Source organism: Apteryx rowi, unplaced genomic scaffold (genome assembly GCF_003343035.1).
Source record: "Apteryx rowi isolate R43461 unplaced genomic scaffold, aptRow1 scaffold_26, whole genome shotgun sequence".
NCBI lineage: Eukaryota > Metazoa > Chordata > Aves > Apterygiformes > Apterygidae > Apteryx > Apteryx rowi.
The window spans coordinates 4,722,520-4,748,476 of NW_020448974.1; the positions used below are offsets into that span (position 1 = coordinate 4,722,520).

At 43.8% G+C, this 25,957-nt stretch overlaps 1 protein-coding gene across 1 annotated transcript; it reads right to left on the minus strand.

Moving 5' to 3' along the window:
* Positions 1-16,212: 16,212 nt before the first annotated feature.
* Positions 16,213-18,213, minus strand: KIF2B (kinesin family member 2B). Its single transcript, XM_026067520.1, has one exon. It carries the CDS (start codon positions 18,211-18,213, stop codon positions 16,213-16,215), a length of 2,001 nt encoding a protein of 666 aa, XP_025923305.1.
* Between the last annotated feature and the right edge of the window lie 7,744 nt (positions 18,214-25,957).

Genomic DNA, 25,957 nt, shown 5'->3' on the forward strand with positions numbered 1-25,957 from the left:
TGTAYGTGAGATTTTGGCCCTGCCTTCACTAGAATCGGCAACCAAAGCCTCAGTGACATCCGAGAGGCCAGGATTTCTACAGAAAACAGTCAGGAATGCTGTCTGCAGTCTGTCAAGGCATATTTACTTTATCTAGTAGACAGAGTATTTGTCATACGGAAATGGATTAAAGTTATTTCTTTCTGTCAACAATTCATTTTTGTTTTGTTTTGTTTTTTTTCCTGATCAAAAGTCCTCTACACTTAGTGAGTGTCTTTCAAGAAAGAATAATGGATTTTGGATCTGGTCCTTCATGGCTGATGGTATTAGGGCTTACCAGAAAGGAGCACTCCTTACTCAGAGGTCAGCAAACATCTTCCCATCCCTTTAAATGGCTTAACAGCTATGTAAGAATAACAAATCTATTTAAAATAGGAAATCAGAAGGAAATAAAGCTGTGTCAGGCAACATTAACACTCCCATGTGCAATTTGACCTTGGACAGCTCGTCAGATCTCTTGTTCAGCTCATTCATCATTATTCTGAGCTGACATCATGAGCACCCTGGCTCATTAATTATACATTAACCTCATTCATGACTTCTAATCTATAAATGGGTCAGGATGTTTAAAAATAATTAAATAAGAGTGTGCAATGGTAATAAGGATAATACCTGTACTGGAGTTTAGGACATCTGACCGCAAATCAAAAATAGGTGATGCTGAACAATTAAATAGGAAATAAAAAAAAAAAAAGGAAGAAAGGGGAGATCAAATTTCCAACCTTGCATTTTGAACAGTATCAGCTTTAAAAGATTCTCAAAATATGCAGCTTGTAGGCTTCTGGCCTTTTTTTTTTTAACTTACAAAGTGAGGACTAATTTTCAAAGCAAGGAAATATGATTTGATGTATGCTAAATCTTTACGATTAGCAAATTGGACTGCTAGGCAGTAGCTCAAATAAAACAAGAACGGGTTCTTGACACTATTCAGGCTCTTTCCTGCCGATCGAACCAGCCAGGGCTTTCATCTGGCTGCGCGTTTGCTGGGTGGGCTGTGCTGACCACAGGCGATCACGCTGGTGTTAGTGCCTCACCGCGTGCTGGCAGTCCCCCGCAGTACACCCTTGCATGGGGGGTAACAGTCCCCAAGGGGCTCTGCCAACCTACACGGCCACGCGATTTCCAAGCAGCCATCCTCCGACTCCTCCGATCAGTTCTCTACATTAAATATTGGATCCAATAGAGGATTCACCTCCCTGCTTCCAGAATGGATATTATTTTACTTCGGAAATTATCATGTATCGTTTCTTCCTAGAATTAAACGAGTTTTCACATCACACAGCTTTGGGGCACCTTGCTTTCTAGTACTGCAAAGGATTCTTCATATTGTGGCCGTTGTCTGCAGTAAGCTCAAGGTGCCGAGGTTTCCAAAACAGGTTTGAAGAAGAAATAAAATTTTATACCCCAGCAAGAATTACTACATGCCACATAACATTTCAAGCTAAAATAATGCTTCTTCAAAGATTTAGGGAACCAGGATTAGTTTTTTAAACCTGGCTACATCAATGAATCTTATATCCCGTATACTATACATTATGTTCTCAGATACATTTCACTATGCTAACTCAAGGCTCGCCTAGTAAGGTTGCTCAAAAGAAAAATACCCCTCAACCTGGAGATTTACCTAGTTTAAAAGAACTTGTGAAACCCACTTGCACAAGGATACCCAGGAATATAGTCAGAGATTATTATATTGCCTGTATTATTTACATAGTGAATTTTGGAATGATGAATTATGGAGTTCCACAATGATGAATTATGGAGCCTCCAATGCATACAAAAGAATTTGCCTCAAAGAGAAAAAACAGAAGACAGTAAGTGGATTTCATTTAGAGTATTCAGACTGTGCTTTACTATTCCCAGACAAGCTTCACAAATTATTTTTGAGTCCATGCACGATCTTCAAAGGACTCCAAGAAAGTTAGGGCTAGTATCTGGTGACCTTTAATGGAGGTTGGGTACCCACCTACCTCGGAGCCCTTGGAAAATCCCAAACTCTTTGAACAGCTGCATTTTGTCCAGTTCTAGCAAAAGATGCTTATTTCATAGCTCTGAAATGCTCCATAGCATTTTAACCTTAAAAATATCCAAATGCAAGTCTAGGTGCTTAATCTGATCACCCACTGAGTTTCACAGGACTCTGACTATGGCATTAAATAACAGTAACTGTGGGCAACCTCCTGGGTACCGGTGCCCTGCTGGGTTGTGTCCGCAGAGGTGGGGTCTGTYGAAGCCCACCCAGACGGCCCCGGCGCGCTGCCCTCAACCGCAGCCCTTCAGGCTTTTAACTCCGCAGGTTTCCGGGTGTATTAGCCCAGGTAGCCGTTATCATATTTACGCTTATAAAGTACTTTTTATGTGAGGATCTCAAAGCACATCATGTCCATTAATTAAACTCTAAGGGCTGGGTAATAGGGTGAGATGAATATTTTCTGCTGTCTCCCAGGTAAAATAGCAGTACATGAGCAGCAATTGGTTTTATACCTGGAGAATCTGTTTTTATGAGCAATCACTGATCTGCACGTAGTAAAAAGTATGATTATGTGGGATGGACTCAGTTTGTGCTGAAATGGGAAAGCAGATTACTTTTTCATTCAAAATACCTTTACCCTAATGTATTTCTTTCTTAAACTGAAGCAAGCATATTAGGCTATTTATTCCCAAATGGATTTCCAACAGTTGGAGCTATGGAGGATTTAATCCCTGAAATGCATATTTTTTCTTAAACTTGTTTCAGAAAATGGTGTTCCACATGTGATCAGAATTATAATCAAAAGAATTTTCTATATATGTAATGTTTCCCAGTTGATACATCTAGCCACATATTAGGGCACTGTGGGATGAAACCTAGACAAGTAAAGCAACCGGAGTCAAACGTTTTTTAAAGGGATGTTAGTTCAGACTTTCTAAACCAGCTCTAATTTCCACTGTTGCCTCTGGGAACATCGTCTTTTACTCAGAATCCAGACTCGAGGCACGGAACCAAGGAATAGCAACTCATTTCTCTTCTGTGAGAGCCATCAAAATTTTGGAAAAGAAAGAAGGCTGCATATTATAAAGAGACTATTTTCAAACATCCTGTCCGCATGAAAAATCAGAGAAATTGTATTTAAACAATAAAGAGCCCATTTAAAAACATAATTAAAGGGATAATGTGCTCCAAGGCTAGTTAGACCTCATAACCCATAAACATGAACGTACCAACGCTCACCTCAAAATCTCATCCCCTCTGCGTGCCTCAGTATCCCCTTCTCTAAAATGCACATCGTGACAGTGGCCTCTTCTGTGAAACACTTTCACACCAGCTGATAAAAAGCATTACCCAAGAGCTTCTGTACTGCTATCGAAAGTGGACACAAGTAATTTTTTCACCTAAAATAACAGGCTTCACAGAATCACTACATCCTTCCACTCTGAATCCTGCCACACCAGAAAAAATATTCCCTTCTCAGCCCCAGACCACATTTAGACCAGCTGTGACCTGTTATGCATAAATGGTGTAGCAGCGATAGTCATTTTAGCTGGTTTACATGCATTTCTTCTCTTGGAGTGCATATCATTTTTCTTAATTATTACTGACCTTTCATCCAGCATGCTATAAGCTCCTTACGAACAAAAGAAAATAAATAATTTAACTTCCACTTATTCCAGGAGGAGCCTGGCTTTTCTAATCTATCCTTAGAGAATAAACTGGCTAGCTGTTCAGATACAACTTATTAGAGTAAGACAAATAAACATGTACACAACGTTGCAGTGACAAAAAGGATGGGGAATACCAAATCGGAATCTCGGGCTGGAATCTGAGGCTGGGACAATTTCCAGTTCCCTCCAATGGGCCTGAAAGTTTGGTTTTACTTCTGCTTGTAGCTGCAAGCCAGAGACTGGCAACAAATGTCAGTGCAGCAAGGAGCCCGCGAGGAAGCAAGGACAGCAGCCAGAGAGTGAATTAATTCCCCATCCCCGAGAGCGCTCAGGGCTGCTTCGTGCAGGGTGTTCAGGGAAGAACTCTCAAACGAGTTAAACGTCCAATGTAGAAATACGGGCTCCTCGGCCTCCCAGGAGAGGCATGGTCAGGGTTTAGGGCTGGCTGCCTGAACTATTAATGTGTTAGGGCAGCACACTGGTAAAGCTTCTGCACTGGCTTTACAGAAACTTTTCCAAAACGCATTTGCATTTTATTATTTGCTGCCTCCAGGAATGCTTCTGTTTTACCTGGAACAATTACGGGATTAAATTTTTGAAATAGTTTTGGACCAAAATCCAGGTTTCCCCTTTTCCAGACATAGAGTCTATGAATCTCTTGTGCTTTCCTTCTGGCTAAGTGAATCCAGAGTTTCAGCTTTTACTGGACAGATGATCAGGGCCTCCACCCTGGAGGAGCCCACAGGTTGATGGACCAGGCAAAAGACAAGAAATAAACTTAATAAACTTAAACCTAATTCCTCAGTGAGAGGAATACAAACACTACTTGGGTGGAGAATGGAAAGGAAAGCCTGTCTCCGACTCCTTGCGTGGGCTACGGTGTAATCCGGGAGGCCTCCTCCTCTGGCTGTGGTTTAGAGAAACGGAGCAGCTGCTTTTGTATTTTAGAGACAGGGGAAATGTTTGATGTGCTCTGAAAACCTGTACCAAGCCAAAGTCCTCTGAGGACAAAGATGGAGAACTGCTTGGCTTCCTGCTTCTCTCCGACTGAAGACTGTGATGCTGTGTGGTAGCCAAGAATACCCTGCTACAACACAGCCACCTACAGCCTACAAACCATCGGCTATTATGTGACCCTGTGAAGACTTGTGGTCCAAAACATGCTCTTATCATGCAACCTCTGATACACTGAAGTATCACGTGTGGAGAGAGAGGGAAGTTAACAGATCTGCTACAAGTCTGCTGCCTGGTTAGCACGAACTGGAGCTCCTTCCTACATGGCAATGCTATCCCTGCCAGCTTGGGGCCATGCTGGACCATGCCCGCAGCACAGGCTGGCAACCGTGGGCTACAGCATGGGCTCTGTGGCCACCACTGACATGTTAGAGAAGTCAAACCTCCCCCTACTCACCTAACTCAGTGAGGCAGCTCGTAGGAATAAAAACAGTAGCATTTTGCCTTAAGAACATCTGAAAATAGAATTTAAAACTGAGAGAACTTATACTTGGGAGTGTTCTGCTCCAGGATGCAGCTTCCGCGGTATGGCACGTGGGCATAGCAGAGTCTGTAGGAGTAAATATTCCCATTGACAGAAGCTGTTTCACTGACAAAGTCTTCCTGAAGATTCATTACATCAGCATCTGGCAACCTTCATGGACCGCCTGCATTGCCGTGGAGCATCAGCTTCTCAAGGAGGCTGGGTCTGGTGCTGAAGGCTGCAACAGAGCTTCCCAGATCACTTCCGAAAACACCAAAGCAACTGGTGCCATTGTACTCACTTGAAAACGTTTCAGGAAAACATTAAAGCTTTAGAATCTTTTCTCTAAAATAGTAAAATACGCAATTGGATTGGAGTTGACTGCATCCACACAAGATATCTGACACTCTTGCTTGATGACAGATAGCTGCATGTGTCACCAGAGTGAAAGACAGAGTGTCTGAACAGGAAGAAACCATTCATCTTACCAACCTGACCTTTTTGATAGCCAGCTAGTAGTATGGGCATAGCTCCACAGATCAATTCAAAGTTTATTGCTCTGTTGGTCCTCCTTGATTGACACATCACCTAATGGATAATAAATTACTGTTCTCCACTCTGATTGGGGGCTGCCTGCATATTGCTAATGCTAATTTTTCAGAACCTACTATCACTCATGCTCTGCTTTTGCAATTTAAAGGGATGCCAGTTCACAGACAATAAATAAATACGCAGGAGTGGGATTTCAAGGGTACGTGTGGGGAATTAACTGCACAGCTCCCTCTGAATTTCAGTGTGACACAGGCTCCTAACACCCTCAGATCTCTTTAAAAATGCTGCAGCTTCCCTTTTGTGCCTCCTGGAGCCACTGGCACCTCTCCCCCCACACCGCTGTTGGGAACACAGAAACTGCTGTCCTCGTCCCTTCCTCAGCACCGTGGGGCAATGCCAGGGAGCAGAGGGGGCCTGGTGGGGCTCAGAGGGACACTGCCAGCACTGGGCTTCCATGCCCATAGCACTTGCCTTGGGTAGACTCATGAACCAGAGGGGAAAATCTGGTCTGCAGTGAGATGAATCTGGAGAAATCGCACCTGAAACAAACTCCCCAGTGTATCCTCCCCCATCTTTTTCCCCAGGTTGGGGCCCAGCACTCGGCTTTTGCTTAATTCCAAGCATGGTGACTTCCTTTGACACAAGTGAACGAGTAAGCACTGAGCAGAAACTGAATAAAGACCTCAGGGTTTTGTCCATAAAAAGAAAATGAAATGGAAATGCATCTCTTGAGGTTGGAATGACCAGGATTTGTTATGGCTGCTCTGAGTCTTTGAGCGCACCAAGAGTTAGCTACACTTTCCTCAAAAATCACTGTTGGCTCAGTCACTTCCATTAGTTCTGCCATGTGTCAAGACACAATTAGAAGAAATATTTCCCTCCTTCACACTCACCTGGGGGAAAGGTCTGCTCAGCACCAGCACTGGGGAGCAGCTTGGGCTGCTAGTACCAACGGTACCTGCTGCAGGAATGCCCAGGATGGGTAAATTCAGTTCTCAGGGCAACGGGCCAGGTTTTCCAAAGAGCTCTAAAGCTAGTGCAGATGGAGCAGGACATGTTTAAAACCTTATTAGTCAACTGTATTCCCTAATCCTAGGCCATTGCTTTCCTGGGGCCTGAAAGATCTGGGGGAAAAGAAGAAAACTGGCCCCAAAGCTAAGTGGCATAATTTTGTATAAGTTCACTGAAGGCGAAGGACCTACCCTTCTCTGCCTCAGCCAAGGATTTCCCTCAGGCACTGTGGTGGGGATGTTGTTGCTGAAAAGCTCGTACTTGTCTGCATTAGCTTTAACTAAGATTGTGGCAAAGGGAGCACCTACATGAATTCAAAGGATTTGGGGGTCAAAAGAGAAGATTTCCCCCAGAAAAGAAACCTACACACTGAGCTGGACTCAAAATAGTGCTGGTGCACCATTACACCTGGGCACGCACACATTCTCTAAATTTCCCTATTCCCACATTTTCTGGGGTGCCCATGTAGCATGCTGACAATTCGGGGGCTTTCCTTTCAAATCAGCGATGGCTATCACAGGCGCCCACCACAGAGGCCTCCTCACCACTGGAGGTGACTCCAGCAGAGCCCCCTCTGCTCTGCACACCTTGGGCAGCTTCGTTCGGGCGCTGCTCATCAGACCAGGATCTGGGCCACACGCCGCCCGAGGGCTTTAGGCAACGTCTTTCATCGCTTTTGTGAGTGCTTGCGTCTCCTCAGCCCCGTGGGGCTGGTGGACACCTGCGTTTCTAGGCCCCACCGCGCTGCACATGACCAGAGCCTCCATTACACGCACTCCTCTCCCTCTTGACTGAGGGAACAGTGAGACCTTTAGAACGCATTTATTTATGAAATCTGTGTTACTTGTTCCTATAACATTTATTTTTCTCTCTCTTTGAACAGCACATAAGTTCAGCTAGGGCCCTCAGAAACACAGCTGCTGTTATTCTGCAGCTGGGTGCTGCTATGTGGAAAGCATCTGAAAAGGGAGGCTTGAACGTATGAAATTAGATGCGAGTTTACATCACTCCGGAGGACAATACATGGAAAACTTATGATGAAAATTTTAATCCAAGATTTTTAATACAAAAATTTCATCCTAAAGCCTTTACAGTTGTATGGAGGATTGGACAAGTCCCTCTACGTACAGAACAGAGGAGGGCAAGATGCTATTTACTCTTGTTCTCTTTCTCAAATTATGGTAGGCTTGGTAGGTTACACACCATACCCCATCTTTATATCCTCAGTTTAGGAAAACGCTCTGGCTATTCAGGATACCATTTATATATACCATTAGACTGTAAGCGTAAGCCGAAAGTTAAGCACATATTTCAGATCCTCACAGCATGTTCTATAGGCAGTGTGTTTACCTGCACTTCTTACATTTCTGCATCCTAAAATCAAAGCTCACGGCTTTAAAAGATGAAGCAACTATGTTGCTGAGAATAATTGCTTATCCACAGTTGGTTTATATAAGAATTAAACATGGTATTCCATTTAAAATTATTAAAAATATCTTTCTATACCTCTGCTCTCTCCACTTCTCCTCTAATGCTCAGAATCACATAAAATAGTAATGAGCATACATAGCCTTCTGCTGTTTTCATAGACAAGGCAGTAAAAGAGACAGTTGCTGTTCCCTTGAGTTCTAGCCCACGAATCAGAAAGTCTAATCAGCCACAGTGTCTGACACACTAGATAGCCCCTGTATTTCATTACCGCTGTATTAAAATCTTTCCTGTTTGAATTTTGTATCCTCTGTTAAAGGGAGAGAAAGAGATGGAAGAGAGAATCAAAAGAGGGCAAGAGAAAAGGGCTTCAAGAAAAGCAATTCTCTTAACTCCCCTCACCTGGCAGCTTGGAATGCCGCTTGCAGGGCGAGAGCTGGGCCACCAGCACCCGGGGCCGTCCCCGAGGCTGTCCCCAAGAGCGCGGCGCCGGTGGCCTCAGGGACACCCCGAATCCAGCTTGGGCGCTTCTGCCTTCCAGGAAACGCTCGTGGCACCGGGGCTGAGCAACGGCATTTCTCCCTGCGTGCCCACAACTGCTCCCCACCGCTGCTGTGGCTGCAGCCAAAGATTCAGGATGCCCTTGGTTAGGTCGCAGGGTTGCAGAGGGACAGTACGTTTGGAAGTGGCACTACGGATCAATTCAAAGAGCTTCCTTGAGAGAAGGCTTCTTCCAGGCATCACCAGCCTCTGACTACCCACCGTGTGCAAGACACAGCAGCACCGTCGCCGCGGCACCAGCCACACGGCTAATCGCAGGTTCCACAAAACCCAACATCCTCAGACACTCTCAGTAACAGAAGGTTTTTGTGTGTCAATCCACACTGATTTGTAAATTATGCTCTGAAAAAAGGAATTAGACTTAATTTTGCATAGCAGTCCAATAGTATCATTACATAATTCTCTGAATCAATAATTTGACTGTGCATGTTTGCATCTTATGAAATCGAAAAAGATGAGTTCAATACCTGTAGACAGTTGCTAAGAGTTTCACAGACGTATAATATTGAACAATAGATGTCACTGTTATGCCAATAAAAAAAGGGGGGTATATTTACGGTTATCGATAATTTCAACCAGCACTGCCCAAAGCTGCTAACTTAAAGGTATAAAGCCAGAGCAATCATTGACAGATGTGATACCTTTTTAAACAAACTGTCCCTTCTTATGGTTTTGCACCTATACAATTACAGAAGTATATTTTGAAAGATAAATACCAGTTTTAAAAAAAAATCAAAAAGATACATTTTCCTATGACTCTATGCAAATCAGTCACTCAAGAATAGTACTACTACCTAAAAGTTACCAAGAGTGGGAGAAAAGGAGAAAGGGATGTGGGGAACTTAAGTGAGGAAGTAACAAAGATGGAAACATCTCTGCTTAGCTTTTTTTTCTTTCCAAGGTGGATGTATTTACTCCTCTCTCCTTGGAATAATCGCATGGCAAGTGCGGACTCATCGCAAGATGGGACTGGGAGGTAAGTGGTGCTTTGGGGAGAGACTTGAAATGAGGGAGAGGCACCAGAGGCAGCATCATGCAACAGCAAGACATAGGCAGAGCCTGCAGAAGGAGGGGGTAAGCATCCAAGCAAGGTTTGGGCTCTAATGTCCTCTCTTACAAGGGTTTTTTAACAGCACTTGAAATTGGTAAAAAATTATGACAAATTAGACCGCAGCCAATGTAAGAAACTCCAGACCAGCACGGCACCCTTTTGCTCAGTCGTCAGCATGGTCTGCGCAGAGTCAGCTCCCAGGTGAGGAGCAGAGCAGTGACATCTAACAAATGAGAAGGAGTTTTGAACATCACTTTCAAGGACCAGACACACAGGAAACTGCACAGGTTATCACACTGCAGCTGCTCTGCGTACTGCTCAACACCAACAACGCAGCATGCGGGGAGAAAATGTCCGTGCTCAGCGGTTGTAGCTGACTATTTGTTGTCATAACACAAGAAGCAAAAAGCTTCTTTTCCACCAACTGGTTTAGCCAGCAAAAGTGGACAAGCATTTTGGTGCACAGTGCTTTTATCAGGGCTGGTTCATCCAGCTGCTGTGAGGAAGTTCCTGATTTTTTGCTTCTTACCACAAGTTTGGAAGACATAATTCAAGCAAAACCTAAGACACACCAGATTTTCAGCAAACCTCTTTCATCAACAATATGAAGGGGACAAATTACCATTTCTATATAGAAAACACCTGAACTGCACACACAAATAAGTATTTTCCAAACCAAACTGCTCATGTTATGTGCCTAAATGCCACCCTTTACTCATGCATTTGGGGTACACAAGCAAGTAACAACACAGGTATGGTCCAGCCTGCTCCACAGAAGTCTCTCAACAGAAAGAGCAGTGGATGGAGAGGCTCACCAAGGACAGCCCGCTATTCTCACCTCTCCCACCAAGGGACCAGAAACGTGGCTCCCTCCACGCTCGGTGGAGGCCAGATGCTTGGCCTGCATGTATTCCTGCCTCCTACCGTTAGCTTTCCTTGTGCTTAGATTTTGTTGCTATGGGTTGAACCTCAAAGCAGTATTACTCAGAACGAGGAGGGCAGCTCCCTCCATCCTGTTCAATGGCCGAGGGGCTTCCTGGGAATATTCTTTCTAGTTTGTAGACCAGTCTGTGCTTGCTATCTGGACAATACTGTGATACAGAACTAAACATTTCTGTTTTTATTTACCTATCTGCTCAAAGTTTTACAGGTAAACAGGATCCTTACATCTCAGCTTTCCTCTTCTCCCGTGTACTTTTTTTCCTTCTCACTTGCAATCACCTCCTCGCATGTCACATCACCATCTGTTGCTGAGGAAATGATGAGGAGGTCACAAGAAGAGGAATGACTCAATATAAAAGTAGAAACAAGAGAAAACTTCAAGGAACAGTCTGAGGAATAACAACAGTGTTCCCATTGTGTATTCCTTGCAGCATTAAAGGGGAGAGAGAGAGGCAGAACACCAGGTGAATTGCTTCACAACATAATGTCTTTCAACATATCCTATGAGATATTACCTGCTTCTGTAGAAAAATAAAAGGAAAATGATACAAATACATCATAAATCACAGTTTAGGTGCATATTTCAAAGATTCACAGGACTCTGGTTCAAAGTAGGAAATGGGATGACTTGCAATATAATGTTGCCTGATAGCATAGAGGAATTTCAGCCACAAGCTTCCAGGTTGAAAAGGGTAGGTATGAAAGTTCACTCTTTTATATGCACTTTTATAGCACCAACATAATGTGTGTTCCTGGATATGATAACATCCTAAATGCAAAATTTTGGCATCTGTGAAAATACAAATATTGATGTGCATCACTAAACATATGTTGCTGACTAAAGCTATTATTAGCAACAACAGTCAGTCTCTACTTGGAAAATCCCAGTTGCCTTGGGCTTTGTCTGAGCAGAAAACCAGAGAATAATCTGAATAAGACCTTGTGAGTTAGCCTCATGATAACAGGATGCGCTGTAATACTCAGATAATAATAAAGCCAAAAATACAGAGCTAAATTCAGCCATGCTTGCTTGATGCTAAATTGAGCAAATTGCATACCGCCTGCTGCAGAGGCAGTACCAGAAGGCAGCTTGTTCTCCCAGATTGTCTTTGCAGGGGACAGATTATTTTGATCCATTCATTTGCAGCCACCATTTTGACTGACGCTTCTGAGCTGAACTGGAAACTCCAGCTGCTCCAGTTTGGGAATCTGGGAGGCTCATGCTGGGGTTGCACCTCGTGCGGTTCCTATCCTGCAACGCACACAGTGCTAGCACATCTTGTGCCAGGGCTGGGAGACCCCTGCCCCAGCTCTCCCCTCCCGCTCCTGGCTGCCACGCGCCCCGGTGCACCTGGGTGCCCGACTTGCCCTCTGCTTAGTGGTTGCACAAACCTGGGCCATGATGATGCACTCAGGCTGGTGCTGTGAATGGGACCCCACGCCCAAAAGAGTGGCTAACAGGCGTTTTTTGCAACTGCAGCTTAGCGCTGCCCAGTGCTCCCCTGCCACATAAACCAGTGTGCACTGAAGTCCTCCTGGTCCTTCCACGCAGACAGAGCCACGTAATAATGTCCCACAGTCCTGTACTTCCATTGCGCTGCTGGGTCAATCCCAGGTAAGGGGATTAATTTTGTCTTGCAAGCTCAATGGTAATTCATTTGGGAAAAAATAAAGAAGCTAATTATCAGTTCAGTACCCCAGTAAAGATTTCTGCCCTTCCTGCTTCCCAGGTGTGCTGGATGCACAGCTGACGGGCAGAAACATCTTCCCATGGTTAATGGACAACCTGAGGATTAGTTGACAGCATGGCTAAAGCGGGTCCTTTCCATGGGCCTCATCACGAGTGCCTGAAACAGGAAGGTTTAAGGGGAGCTGCAATGCCAAACTCAAGCTTTTAAACATCCTATTTCTGGTTCCAAAGTTCACAAGATAAAGTTCCTGTAAGTATTTATTTTAAGCATGGCCTTCTGCTTAGAAGCATTTAGATTCCACCTTTACAATTTTTTTTCTGCAACCTAGAAGTCTAGAAAAACAGTTCCAAAAAAAAGTAGGATTCCAATAATTAAATAATCCCAGAAGGTACAACAGAAATGAAAACATGGTATTTTATGAGACACGAGAGCTGGCAGTGCTGGCAGAAATTTGGAGAGAGTTGAAAGGGAAGATTTTCAGCTATCCACAGTAGTATTCCTGCGTGACTGCCCAGCGGGGAGAGTCATGGCTAGAAAGGAAGCGGGAGCTTGGGAAGCAGATAGGAAGGTGAGTGGATGCGAGTTCAGAGAGGAGAGTGATTGAATGTTTCAAAAAAATTTGTGGATGAATCAATTCAACTTCCCAGCTGACGCACAGCAGCTTATGGTTTGAACTGTCCTGACAGTTCAAGGGAGCGTATTGCCATTCGATTGCTTTAGACCGAGGGAATTTAAATCTTTGAGGACTGCTCAAGAAAAACACACGAGAGTTGGGACAAACAAGGAGGAAAGTTAACCAGGATTTCAACAGAGACTGAATTGAGCCTTGGATGCACTGTGGCAGTACTCTGGCCAAATTAACAGGCAAACATCGGTGTGAAAAATAAGAATATATTTTACAGTCAAAGACATTGTGAGCTCCATTGTTCCAAGTTCAGACTAAGGAAAGCAGCAGCTGGAGAATTCAACCAAGATGTACGTATTTACTTTGCAATGGGAACTGCTGCCACTTGCTAACAGAGGAGGCTGTGGGTGTGTATATTCAGTCCTCAGGAAACTCTTTGCACAGCTAGGACTGCACTGAAGTCGAGCAGAGGTGTATGAAATATTGGGGGGGATGAAAAATCCCTAGGAATTGTGCTTCACATTAAAACTAGCAATGAAATCTCCCCTAGAAATGACACAGGTAGGAAGAGAGCAGATTTAAATCCTTGCAGCATAATAGAATAGCAGTATTTATGGTTAATTATCAGACATGAAATGATTAGATTAGGCAGGCTGTGTTTATACAACACTTGCTTTTCTTGATCATTCAGCTAGAATCAGTTATAAACAGAAATGCATCCCATAAAAGTGTTTCAGTTGTTTAACAGGCTAAGTAAATGGTTGACCTTACTACAATTAATTAGGGATCTTTACTTAATTGAACATTCATGGTCACCAGAGCAATGCAAACCTAAAACCCAGCCCGTTTATCTGATTCTGGTTTCATTGCAAAGGCATGCCCAGTCCATTAAAAATTAGAATGAATTTTCATTGAACCTGTGAACGTACAGGTTGGGCTGTATGGACACATGTAAATGTGCCTAACCTACATTTCCAAACCCAAAATACAAAGGGGTGCTCTGTGGCTACAAACCCATAGAAACCAGTTAAAAGTCATGCTCAAAGTCCAGGTAACAAGAATGTGTTTCCTCTCTATATACAGGATTTCAGTTTAGAAAACAAAGGAAAAACATGTAAATGGAGATCATCAAAGAAAGAAAAGAGGTCAATCAATACTTCACGTAACCAGGAAAATAGAAAAGGTTAATTTAGTTAACTCCTTTTGCATCATCCTTATAAAGCAGTAGGGTGTGCTCGTGAGTCGCCATCCCAGCTTAGATGCAACCAGCCTCCTTGAATGTGCGAGTATAAACAAAGACAGAATAAAACTCATTTTCCTACCCACTGCAAGCCATCCCGCCCTGGTAAGACTTTGTTCCAGCTCATTAAAACCGTATTTCTAAAACTGTGCCCAACTCAATTAATTCAGAGCCCTTTTTGCCAAAAGAGTTCAAGCTAATGATTTATAACTAACGGGTGGCAGCAGCATGTGAACAGCAGGAGCTTAGACCTGGTGTAAGTGCCACGGATAGCCAGGAGAGCCAACCTATAGCATGCCCTCCGTGGAAAACACTTCCTGCCCCCCGTAAACGGGAACCTGCCAGCAAGGACATGGTGAAGCCAGTGTGCTTTCACGCGCCTGCACCCATGGCGGGGACCTGGCGGTTAGCTCCTGCTCCTATGTCCATCACCTCAAAAACAAGAGTCCAAAGGAAATGCTAAGGAAGGAACCTCAAAGAAGGTGGGTTTTTTTTTTTCCCCAGAAAGGAGAAAACCCTCTCATGGTAAATCCCCTCTGGATACAAGGCACTTTTATCAAAGAAAGCTGGTGTTTCCTTGTTCTTTGTGTGTATCTGCAGGCAGATTGTATCTTAATCTGGCAAGCGGTGCCTACGTCTCATTGCATCTCTGAACACTACTAGCTGCTGAAACTAGTAATACCGAAACAAACAGGATGCCAATACATAAATGCTTGTAAAGTGCACTGAAGCTGAAAAGTACGACATATTATTACTGCTAGGAGACGACCAGCATTTAAACGCCCTTTGGTGTCTAATCACTTCATCACTGAAGACAAACAGCAGGACAAAACAGAAGGAGCAGATGACCTCTGCTCCGATTTCTGGCCTGCCTGAAGGGCTGCCGAGGTCCTTCCCTTGACTTCGTTGGAGTCCAGATCAGATGTTTAAAATGTTCGCTACGATAAACTGCTGGATGGGACCAATAACGAGGGAGATCAGACAGGGTGAGGAAATGGAGGGAGATTTTCATCAGTAAATTAGATATGATTTTTACCATTTAATTTCTTCCACTGATTTGCTACCCTGTCAAGAATTTAAGCTAATTAATTTCCACTTTGAGTAATATGGACAGATAAGTGCCTGATGCTTTAAGCTCCCTCCAAAGAGCAGTTTTGCAGCGGTTTGCATCAGGGATGATACAACAGGCTGTGGCTGTCTCTCCCCGAGCACCGTATCACGGGGATATGCACCCAGCACACGGTGCTTTGCTGGAGGCAGCTCTTCTGACCCTTTGGTCTGGCAAATCTCTCATCAGGCCTTTGATACCTGTGTCCCTCTGCAAGCCTTGCAGGCGCATCCACTTCCTGCAGGCCACGCAATTGCCGGCATCCTTAGCCTGATTTTAGTGAAGGAAGGTTCTAGCATTTGTTTTAAATGACTCATGAGAACATGATTAAGAAAGACAGACAAGGAGAGGAAAAAAAAGGAGAGAGAGCAGATGCTATAAGAAAAGCTGCTGCTTATGCCATGACAAAATAACCCTCATTTCCCCAAAGTATCATGCTCAAAAATGGTAGTGTTTGCATTAACACCTTTTTAAATCACTCCAAATGCCTACGTCTCAGGGAGTATATATATACACACACACACACATATATAAATATATGTAATATTTTACAGACATGAGAGGGAAACCTGCACAGATGAGGTGAGATATATTTTCTGTTAGTCCTTTTCCTACAGATCTGATCCTTTCAAATGAAGGTTCTACTTTTTACAATGAAAAATATCTGGATCACCACAAGAGTACTCTCCTACAATCTGAGCCACTACTTTCAAGACAAACCACCAGGATTTCCCTGCAGACAGGTTTAAGAATTTTTAAAGCATCCAAGTTATTGGGCAGTTAAAGCAGCAGCACTGCAACAGCTCTCATCTTACAGCAGTTTCAGAGGACGGGTCCGGCACAGCTTACAGCACACGGGATCTCTTTGTGCTGATCTGGTTGCCGCCCTGTTCTTCCTTGCAAAGAGCTGACCGGAAAGATCTGACTTTTTCTTGGATCTCAGTCAGGATGCCAATCTTTTGTCCCAGGACTGCTTCAAACTGTGCAGCGTAAAAATCTACGTCATAGTCTATTTCTTCAGCCACTTCTAAGAATACTTTCAGCCATCGCAGAGACTCCTGATGTTCCTCTATAAGTGTCTTCTTATCCATCTCTTTTCTCTTCTTCTGGGTTTTCACCCTGGCACTGAAAGTAAATAACTGGGGGGTGACTTCCTTCTCTCCCTGTACACTCAACAGCTGCAGCTCAGCTGTCCTGGGCAAGTTCTGCTTAGTCCAGGGTTTCTTCATATCTTTCGAGTGATACAGGAACCTGGACACTTCCTGACAGGGTTGTCCAAGAGAACCTACCCCCAGCTCCTTCACGCGGTTAGCATAACGCAGGGTGTTGAGGGTGTGCTCACAGGACCTCATCCCTGGAGAGACAGTGGCGATCATGCAGGTAGATGAGTTCTCCCCTATGAACGAGTCCCTCAATACCTGGGTGAGTTTGCTAGCTCTGAATGGGGTGTGGGCTTTGTTACGCCCCAACGCCCTGATACACTCCTTCAGGGCCAAGAGGCTTTTATTAATATCAGCCCCCTCCAGCCTTGTTTGCCTGTCTGCAGTGGAGATGTCAGCTCCTCTTTCATTCCCAGCCAAATCAATCAGGGAAAACTTGCCATACAAATGCCCTCTCTTCTTGAGTATGATCTGGAAGATGGCGTGGCTCCGGGAAGAGTGAGTGTTGGCGGATGTCTGGCCTGACATGCGACACTTGCTACCAGTTTCAATCAGCTTGATGACATCTTCTACACAGGTGACCTCTTGCTCCTGGAGCCCCACCACCTGAATCTGTTGTTTACCATCTTCTAGCACCCTCAGCTGCTTCTTCCAGTTCAGCAGGTCAAACACCTTGCCCCCATAAATCTCAAAGAAGGCCCCGTAGACCCGAAGCTCTAGTTTCTGGCAGCTGGGGTCCTGCAGCCTGCTGAAGACATCCTCAGCTACCAGGACGTAGATCCCTTTGGAGCACTCCGAGTTCTTGATGGAGAAGTCTCCCCCCATGGTGTATGTCTTGCCACTGCCTGTCTGGCCATAGGCAAAGCAGGTGGCCATGCCCCCCTGGAAGACAGTCTCCACCAGGGGCTGGGCAGTGTGCTTGTACACCAGCTCATTGGTGGCATGGTCATCGAAGGCATTGTCAAAGCGGAAGATCTGGTTTTTTAGGTATCGAGTGAGGTCCAACTTCTGCTTGGCTTCATGCACCATCACCACATCCTGGCAGGGCACAGTCACTACATCGAAGTCCTTGAGCTCAGCCTCATATTGGTTCAGCGGCCGCTTCCGGACACACACACAGATGCGATGGGGCCGGCTGGGCCTGGTGGCCTGCACAGCCTCACAGTCCAGGTGGCTGCGGTACTCCTGAATCATGTCCATCACATCAGCCCTGGGATGGAGTGATGCCGTTGCCTGCTGGGCCCGCCGCTCCCGCATCTCCAGCCGCCGACGTTCCCGCTGTTCCTGCAGCCTCTCCACCTGCCTCACACATGGTGATGTCCACCTGTGGTTATAGCACTCTGAGCCAGGTCGGCGAGCCATGGGGTCCCTGCCATCCCCAGATGGCTTCTCCACCTTGATGGGCCGCGGCAGCACTTTGCTCACCAGGCTCTGGTCCCCTTTGGCTGATGGTAGGGCCTCAACGCTGGTCACAGGCATGCTCCCTGGGGCCAGATGTGGGTTGAGGGCAAAGGCGAGCTGGAGATCCACCTTCTTGCCCTTGTTGGTGCCTTTCTCAATCCACTCCACAGTGATGCTGGAGGTGTTTCCATGGAGCTCTGTCACCACCGCCGGGTGGATGCGCCCATCGCTGCGCTTGATCTCCAGGTAGGTGCCCACCTGGATTTGCCCAAACTCCCCAGACATGCGGTCCCCGGGTTGTGGCCACAGCTGCTGGGACGGAGGAGCCCTCCCGGCTGGGGGGCAAGGCAGGCAGGGCCGGAGCTCGCCGTGGGGGTCTCTGGGCACGGCGGGGACTCAGCACAGCCACCCTATGCCCAGTTCCACCTCACAATGGCCTGGGTGGCCCCACCCAGAGGGCTTTAAAGGGGGTATGGCTTTAAAATTAAAAATATATGCATTTTTAATCAGCTGCCATGGGTTCAAGGAATATATAAAGCTGCTGTCACCTGAAAAGGCCTATCTGAGTTTGCAGGCTGGCGTGTGGCTGCTGTGACACATCATGTCTAATTAGATCAGTCACATTAAGTTAAGCTAATGGGACTGACGCAAGAATTTATAGTAGCGATACAAGTGCAGGGATTCAACAGAGCATTTTTGTCCTGCAATGACCACAAAAAATGCAGTAAACAACATGTTGTTTTCAATTACTTTGAACATACATTTTGAATTATTTTAAAAGGCTTTGCATGCCTTGAAATCCCACTTGAAGAAAAACGGGCTTAATAGCAAATGAATGAAAAACAGAGTTGCAGTGTGAGTGCAGTGGTTATATCTGTACTCATGAGAAAAAATTTGGTATCATTTTGATAACTGGAACAGTTGATGATATTTTTAATCCATTTCTGTAATGCTCTTCAGTCATCTAGATTCCTGAATAGAGAATTCCAAAGTCCTGGTTACAAGAAAATCTTTTTAACAGCTGGACATATGTGAAGAGGTTTGGTTTACTGTGACAGGTAGATTCAGACATTCAGTAATGAAGACTGTTATTTACCAAAATACTCAAATTCCATGACAGCCATCAGAAGAATGCTTGCAGAAATACCAGTAAATTTATAAAGGCTTGAAGTAAAAAAATAATAATAAAAAAAAAAACCTAATTCAGAAGGTTTATTTAAAAAGGTAAATAATTATCTCCATTTGTCCTTGCCTTTTGACTGGTATGACTTCAAATGATGAATTCAGAGAGTCTGAGATCACCAAAACTTAACAATAAGGACAATCTTCGATGTCCTTATTTACCATCCTCCTTTCGGAGCCAAAACACCAATTAACATGTGCTGTAACTTCCTGAAGGACATCAATTAACATTCACATTTCTCTCCAGGGACATAGCCACCACGACTGTTGTTCTTTTAGCTACACGTGCTTGACTAAATCCTCATGCCTTTGAACTTGTTTCAAATATAATTCAAAACATTTTTGCATGGAGAAACATCACTGTTACAGAGAGATCTTGTTCTTGGGTCTCCATCTGAAAATGCCAGCCTGATGGAGAATGCATAGTAGTAAAACGGGAGCAACTTGCTGGTTAGATTTTGGAGATAAAGCCTGCGACGTACACTTTGAGATAAGCCTGAAGAAACACAGAGCATCACGGATATAGAGTAGAGCAAAGCTGTGATTTTAAGGGGTTGTTCAGCTTTCCATGGCAACACTGTCTCTCTTAGTACGACTCCTAGATGAAATCCTTTTGTCAAATCCAGAGGTCAAAACGTCCTGGAGTAGCAGGCTGAAGCCGTATCCCACGAATGGGCCAGAGGGATGTAATGACATCAATCCTCGTGGCAGACCGACTTCTCTGTTTAATGTTTGGAGACCTTTTTAGAATCTCAGACGGGCATCAGAGTTCAGTCAAGCTTTTGCTTGAGGAATTTGGTATTCGCTCCTGGATAGCTTAACAACTTTTATTCCTCTGATGCTCCTCGAGGACACACACTCTGTAACGTGCACTTCAGTAGCTCTGCAATCACACTCACCACACTCTGTAAGCAGTTGCTCATCTTAGTTTTAATTAGTGGTATCTTTGTAACAGCAGATGACCCAATTTTATGCAAGTATTGAAATAGCCTCAAATAACCTCAACACAAATCTAATTTTTGGGGTTGTTACTAGGCTTATTCAAGTCTTGCTCAGAGAAAGACGGCTTTTTAAAGGCACCTGACTGAGGTTTGCCAAGGAATTTCAATTAGATATAGATTAATTTTCCAAAACTCTTACAACACAACTTTTCAGCCCAAATAAATACTAAAGAAAAACAGTGGACTTCCAAATGCTGTCGGTTACTATCACCAGTATATAAAAGTTATGACCTATGATAAAACACTTGGTAAATAATATATCTACAGTTCAAACACTTTGACCCAAGAAGGAGCCAAAGATGCCAGCATTTCTCATAGTTGGACCATAGGATAAGAAAACAAAAAGATATCAGTGTTAAATGCTGATTTTCAGGGGAGCATTTGACAGCACCAGGGTTCTCTGTTTCGGGGGCCCAGCCATACACCCGGATGCTGACTTAGGTCTTCAGGAGCTCAGTCTACATCCCACCCCTCTTTCATAGCTAGCGCTCACCAATTTTCCTTCCTTAAACCAATAACCACTCTTTACTGAGCATCTATCTGTTGAAATTTGAGTATTTCTGTAACAGTAAGAATGAGTGGAGATCTATCAGTGTATTTTGTTTTAGTGGGGTGGCTTCAATTTTCAGGGCATTTATGTAATGATATGCTGATTTATCATTAACCTATAGATTCAACATCTTAAACCCTGGGAAATGGAGCAATCTGATTTTCAGAGGCTACAAGGTACTTGCAGACCTCTGTGAGGTCTACATCATTAGGGGTAAAAATTCAGCACAGTATTCAAGTTAGGTACTCAAAATCAGAAAATACTTCTGAAAATGGTGATACCATGCATCCTTCCAGTCATTTATAAAATGGATTAATCCTTGTGACAAAGCTCCTCGAACACAAATGATCAAAACCGTGTTTTTGTAGGGACTTCAGCCAGGAAGAGACTCCAGTAAAAGAACAACTGAACAGGGGAGCTCTGCAGAGATGGCGACAAGCAAATCCAGCAGCTAATTGACAGAGCAGGCAAGCTAGAAACAAACATTTCAAATGGACTCGTATTTGATTATAACAACGAGTTTAAAATAGGCCAGCATTTTTTCCCTTTACTTTCTTGATGCAATGCCTTGCTGCTGTTTAACGCTTTAGGATCCTGATCATCTGTCCTTGCATTTTAAAAAAATTATTTGCATAGGGCTACTTTATAATTCCAATAAGACACCCAAGCCTGTGAATTATAGTGGAGTAATTCACACTCGCTGCATTTAACAGCTCTCGGCCTTCAGCTTAACACCCTGCTCATGAAGTACTACCCCATAAGTCACTCCCGGCATATCTTGCTGCTTCCTCATCACGCTGATATCTAATTGCAGCAGTAATCAGTAGTGATTTTGTACACAAGAGAAATAAAATTTATACAGGTGCATCATTTATAAAGAATATATTAAAAAAACCCTGTACTTATTGTTAGCTTGAGATTGCATGTCTTAAACTCTGACAAATATTAATGGTTTTGATAGTTACGCATTAGCGACAAGCTTTTATCATCAAACACAGATGGGGTAAATCAGAGATTAAACCAACACAGCGATCAATTAAACAGTAATTTAAAATAGAAGTGCAAAATCCTCTTCCCAAATTACAAGCATGAGAGCATGAATGTTGCTTTAAATAGGTACTTATGTCCTTGACTTAAGTGTGGAATATATGAGCAGCCACAGCCCCAGTCCAAGGTCCAGGGAGAGGACTTGCCCCGGGACACAGGAGCAGGCACCCACGCCAACCCGGGCTCATGTAGAGACCAAAGCCCTCTTCCAGCTCTCCCAGCAAGTAAGGCCTTAAATCAGGACTCAAAGGAAGAGGCTGCTTAGACATTCATTTCTTCTGTTTTTTAAAACCCAAGAAGCAAATAAATATGAAATTACTGCCTCAGTGCTCCAGTTTCTCTGCAGCCTCCTGGAGGAGGGAAGAGTGTATCTGGACAGAAAGGGCCAAATTGTTCTCACTCTAGCGGACAGGCATCCCGTAAAATGTCAAAAGTTTACACTGGATTATAACTGAAGAATTGTCAAAAAGAAATTTTGTCACCGACCCAAAGGCTGGGGTTTAATTGAGATTCATGCCCACAGGTATCTTTTAGGGATGGTTATTTATTGACCATCATTAAAGCAGCATCTCAAGGCCTTAAGTCAAAATCAGTTATGCCAAACAGTCCCGAAATATTAGCAGAAAGAGACAATTTTTCTTCAGTGAGTTTTCAGCTGGGGTTTTAACAAGTTACTTAAGAAGTGGAGAGGAAAGGGAAGGAAGAGGACAGTGTCTCCAGGGAAGACAGGGGAACAGTCTTTTTCCAGTCTTTAAAGCTTCTGTTTATCTGCAAAGAAACCCCCAAAATAAACTCAAACACACACTATGCAGAAGCTTAAAACCTTGTAACTTATTCAAACACTCTTCAAATAATTTGCAAGCGTGCATGAGGTTTTTTGTCTGTATTTTTTTAAAACATCACCATATTAAGGAAGAAAGCAAAGGATATGCAATCTTGCTATAAAATATCAGAGAATAAATGCAATGTGCAGCAGCAAAGATATAATGCGCAGTGTGTTAAGACAACAGGCTTTAGTATTACAGCAGGTAAAAGAAGAAAAGAAAAGTCCCACATTTCTTCTGTTGCTTTTCTACTGCTACCAAGCTAACTGTCAGCTTGCCCTCTGTGCAAAAAGCTGTGGTTGCAACACTCAACATTAATGCAGACAAATCGTTCTTCGTACCAAAACCCACAGAGCATTGAGATTAAGCGTGATGGCAAACAACACTTCATGGGAGCCGTACGGATGCACAGATCTGCCCACACGAGCTCCCTGCAGGACCTGGATCCTGGTCACAATTTGGTTTTTTCCTTTGTTTTGTTTTGGGTTTTTTTTGTTGTTGTTGTTTTTCCAAAAGAGCCTTGATAAAGGAAACAACTGTTTTTCTTTAAGTATAGAAGCACAGATGGGCTCTACCATACCGAGGGGCCTAGAGGACTTGCATAATGCTCTGTAGAGGAATGGGACCACTGCCAACTCCATAGGTTTCTAATAGAGCTAAACTGTGCTCCTCCAAGCAACGGAAACAACTTTCATTCATCTCATGAAGTAATAAAAACCAAAATAAGATAATTATTGGTGTCATGTTAAAAAAGGATAAATTCCAGCAAACTCAATGAAAGTTGCAGATTACAATGAGTTACCAAAAAAAAAAAGAAAAAAAAACAAAATAAGATAATTATTGGTGTCGTGTTAAAAGAGGATAAATTCCAGCAAACTCAATGAAAGTTGCAGATTACAATGAGTTACCAAAAAAAAAAATGAAAGCAGTATATTGTTTTTCTCAGTGTTTTAATGAGGCACAGTCAATTTTTATTATTATGTCTTTACTAGTCTCTTGCTGGCAGAACGCAGTATTTAGAATTAATGTAACTAATCTGAAAATCAGAGAGTGAATGCTGCTAATTCACACAACAGTTTAGCTGGGTCTAATTCATTTCATAGTCAGAAACATCCTGTTAATGTTTAATACATGGAGAAGCTTTTAGTAACAAACTCTTTCTAATTACTGAATCTTTCTATCCTCAACTGGCTGAACGTGTAAACAGAGTTGTACTTATATGCTCCAAGATCCGCCACACAAGACTTTCATTAAAAAAAACCCAGATCTGTGCAGTTACACAATTGCTTTAAGCCTTAACATTTCAGAGGACTTAACAAATGTTAATTAAAATCTGATCTGACTCTTAGAGCCATGCAGGCGTAGGGTTTTTTTTAAGTTACCAGAATCTACAATTCTGAACCACCTTCCTCGCAGTTAGATCCCAAGACTGCGATAACTTAAAGCAATCAGTTTCAAAGACGGACCCCCCCACCTCTCTAGGTCTTACTACCTGAAGTGTCGGATAACCTTCATGCTCTTTGAAATCATGGGAAAAACACGGTTTTGCAGTTCTGAAAATCACACTACCTATTTACAGGCTCACATATGGATTTTTAGTGACTAACTTTAGCAGCTGAAATTTGAAAGCTGAGACAGATAATAATTAAAAAGATAATTGTTGAAGGCTGTTATCCTCTCTTGGTCTTCAAAAGCAGGCGCTTGCTTCCCAGTAAGCTGCTTGCCATTATAATGATTGATCTCGGTGCTTTATGAACAGCATATGCAGCCCCTCTGTGTTTAGATAAAAGATTACAAGGACTATCAATCCTCATGCACTGGTGTATAATATTCAGACGATCTTGAATTAATACATTCCTACCGTGGACTAAAACTATTTAAATGTATTAGTAGTAGTTCCAACCTGCAGAAGGGCTGAAGCACTGCCAGATATCCAGCCTGCCAGATGCAGTTTCGCAATGTCTTTGGTGGGTTACAAATCTTCATATTTCGGTTAATTTCTCCTGCTAAGCATTTCATCTTACTCACTACTCCATTAGGATGTAACATTTGAGGATGAACAGTCACAAAGAACTAGTGGGATCTGACCACGAGCTTGCCCAGGAGCTTGCCATGATCTCTCCTTGCTTCCAGTCAGGAGCGGCAGCCAGGGCTGGAGACGTGGATTTTGGTACAGAGGTATTGGGAGGGAGTCACATGCCACGCTCTGAGCTTAACTCTGTCTTAGGAGTTACTTCATCTCTCTACCCATTTTATACAAATAATAGAAAAATATTTAGCTATCTCTCATGGCCTTGTCAAGATTCAATTTTTATAAAGGGCCGTATACGTGCTCAGTATTAAAATAATCTTACGTGAAGTAGGGGACTGTCAGTGCACTAATTTAATATAGTGTGTTAGGCGGTAAAACAAATCAGCTTCTAAAAATAGACTAGATATTTAGCACAAATCACCTGCTATAAGGGAAATACCTTTGAGGAGCAGCTTTGGCATCTTGCAGACTAATGGCTGTCAAGTCCCTTTCGAGCTCTTTTATAAAATGTTTCTCTGACTCCTGCACCAAGACAGTGCTCATTAGTTAGCTTTTTCCAGAACTAACAAACAACAATTCATACACAGACAACGCATCCACATTCAGCCAGTCTCCCCAGAAAAACCAGATTTTGACACTAAGTTTCACAGTTAGATACGAAATGCCAAGCTCCGGTTTGCATGGCGCTGCACCTCCTCGTGCTCTCCGTGACAGCTCACCCAGGAAAGCCACAATCACCTTGGGCCCAGCACAGCGTTTGGGAGCTTTAAACAAAGAGGAACGAACCCTTCAAAGCTGCACGATAGCCTCAAAGCCAAGGAGCTGCTCCGACATGGTGGCACTGCCATACGGTCAATACAGTGGTAGGTCACAGCCACGTGGCTGCCAAGCTGGAGAGCAGTAACCTGCCCATGGATAAAGAGCCGGAGCCTGACACCTCTCCTCACTTCGAGGGATAATTTACTCCGATTACTGTAAACTCTGCGGCCTCCCACGGATGAGGATGAGCAGTTGCTCTCGCCAGGAGTCACGCTGCTGTTGGCATTATCGGGGACGGAGCTGACCTGAACGAGGCCCCGCCGGAGCAGCAAGGGCTTCTCCCCGGGAAAGGCACCATCAGTCTGAAAGGACCCAGCCCTGCGAGGTGTTAGACATCGCCTGTTAGTGATCACAGCCAAAATAACACTGGTATTGAATACCTAGAAGGTCTAGACAGGAGCTTAGTGGGATTTATCAGTAAATACATAAGCCAAGTATACACCTGATGCCTGTTAAAAATCAATGAGTGGCGGGTGCCTTCTAGCCGTTTGCCAGTTCTTACTAGCTACATACCTGCACCTTACGGGTTCTGCGAGACAGGTTTACAAACGCACTTAAGCACCTAAAATCCTCT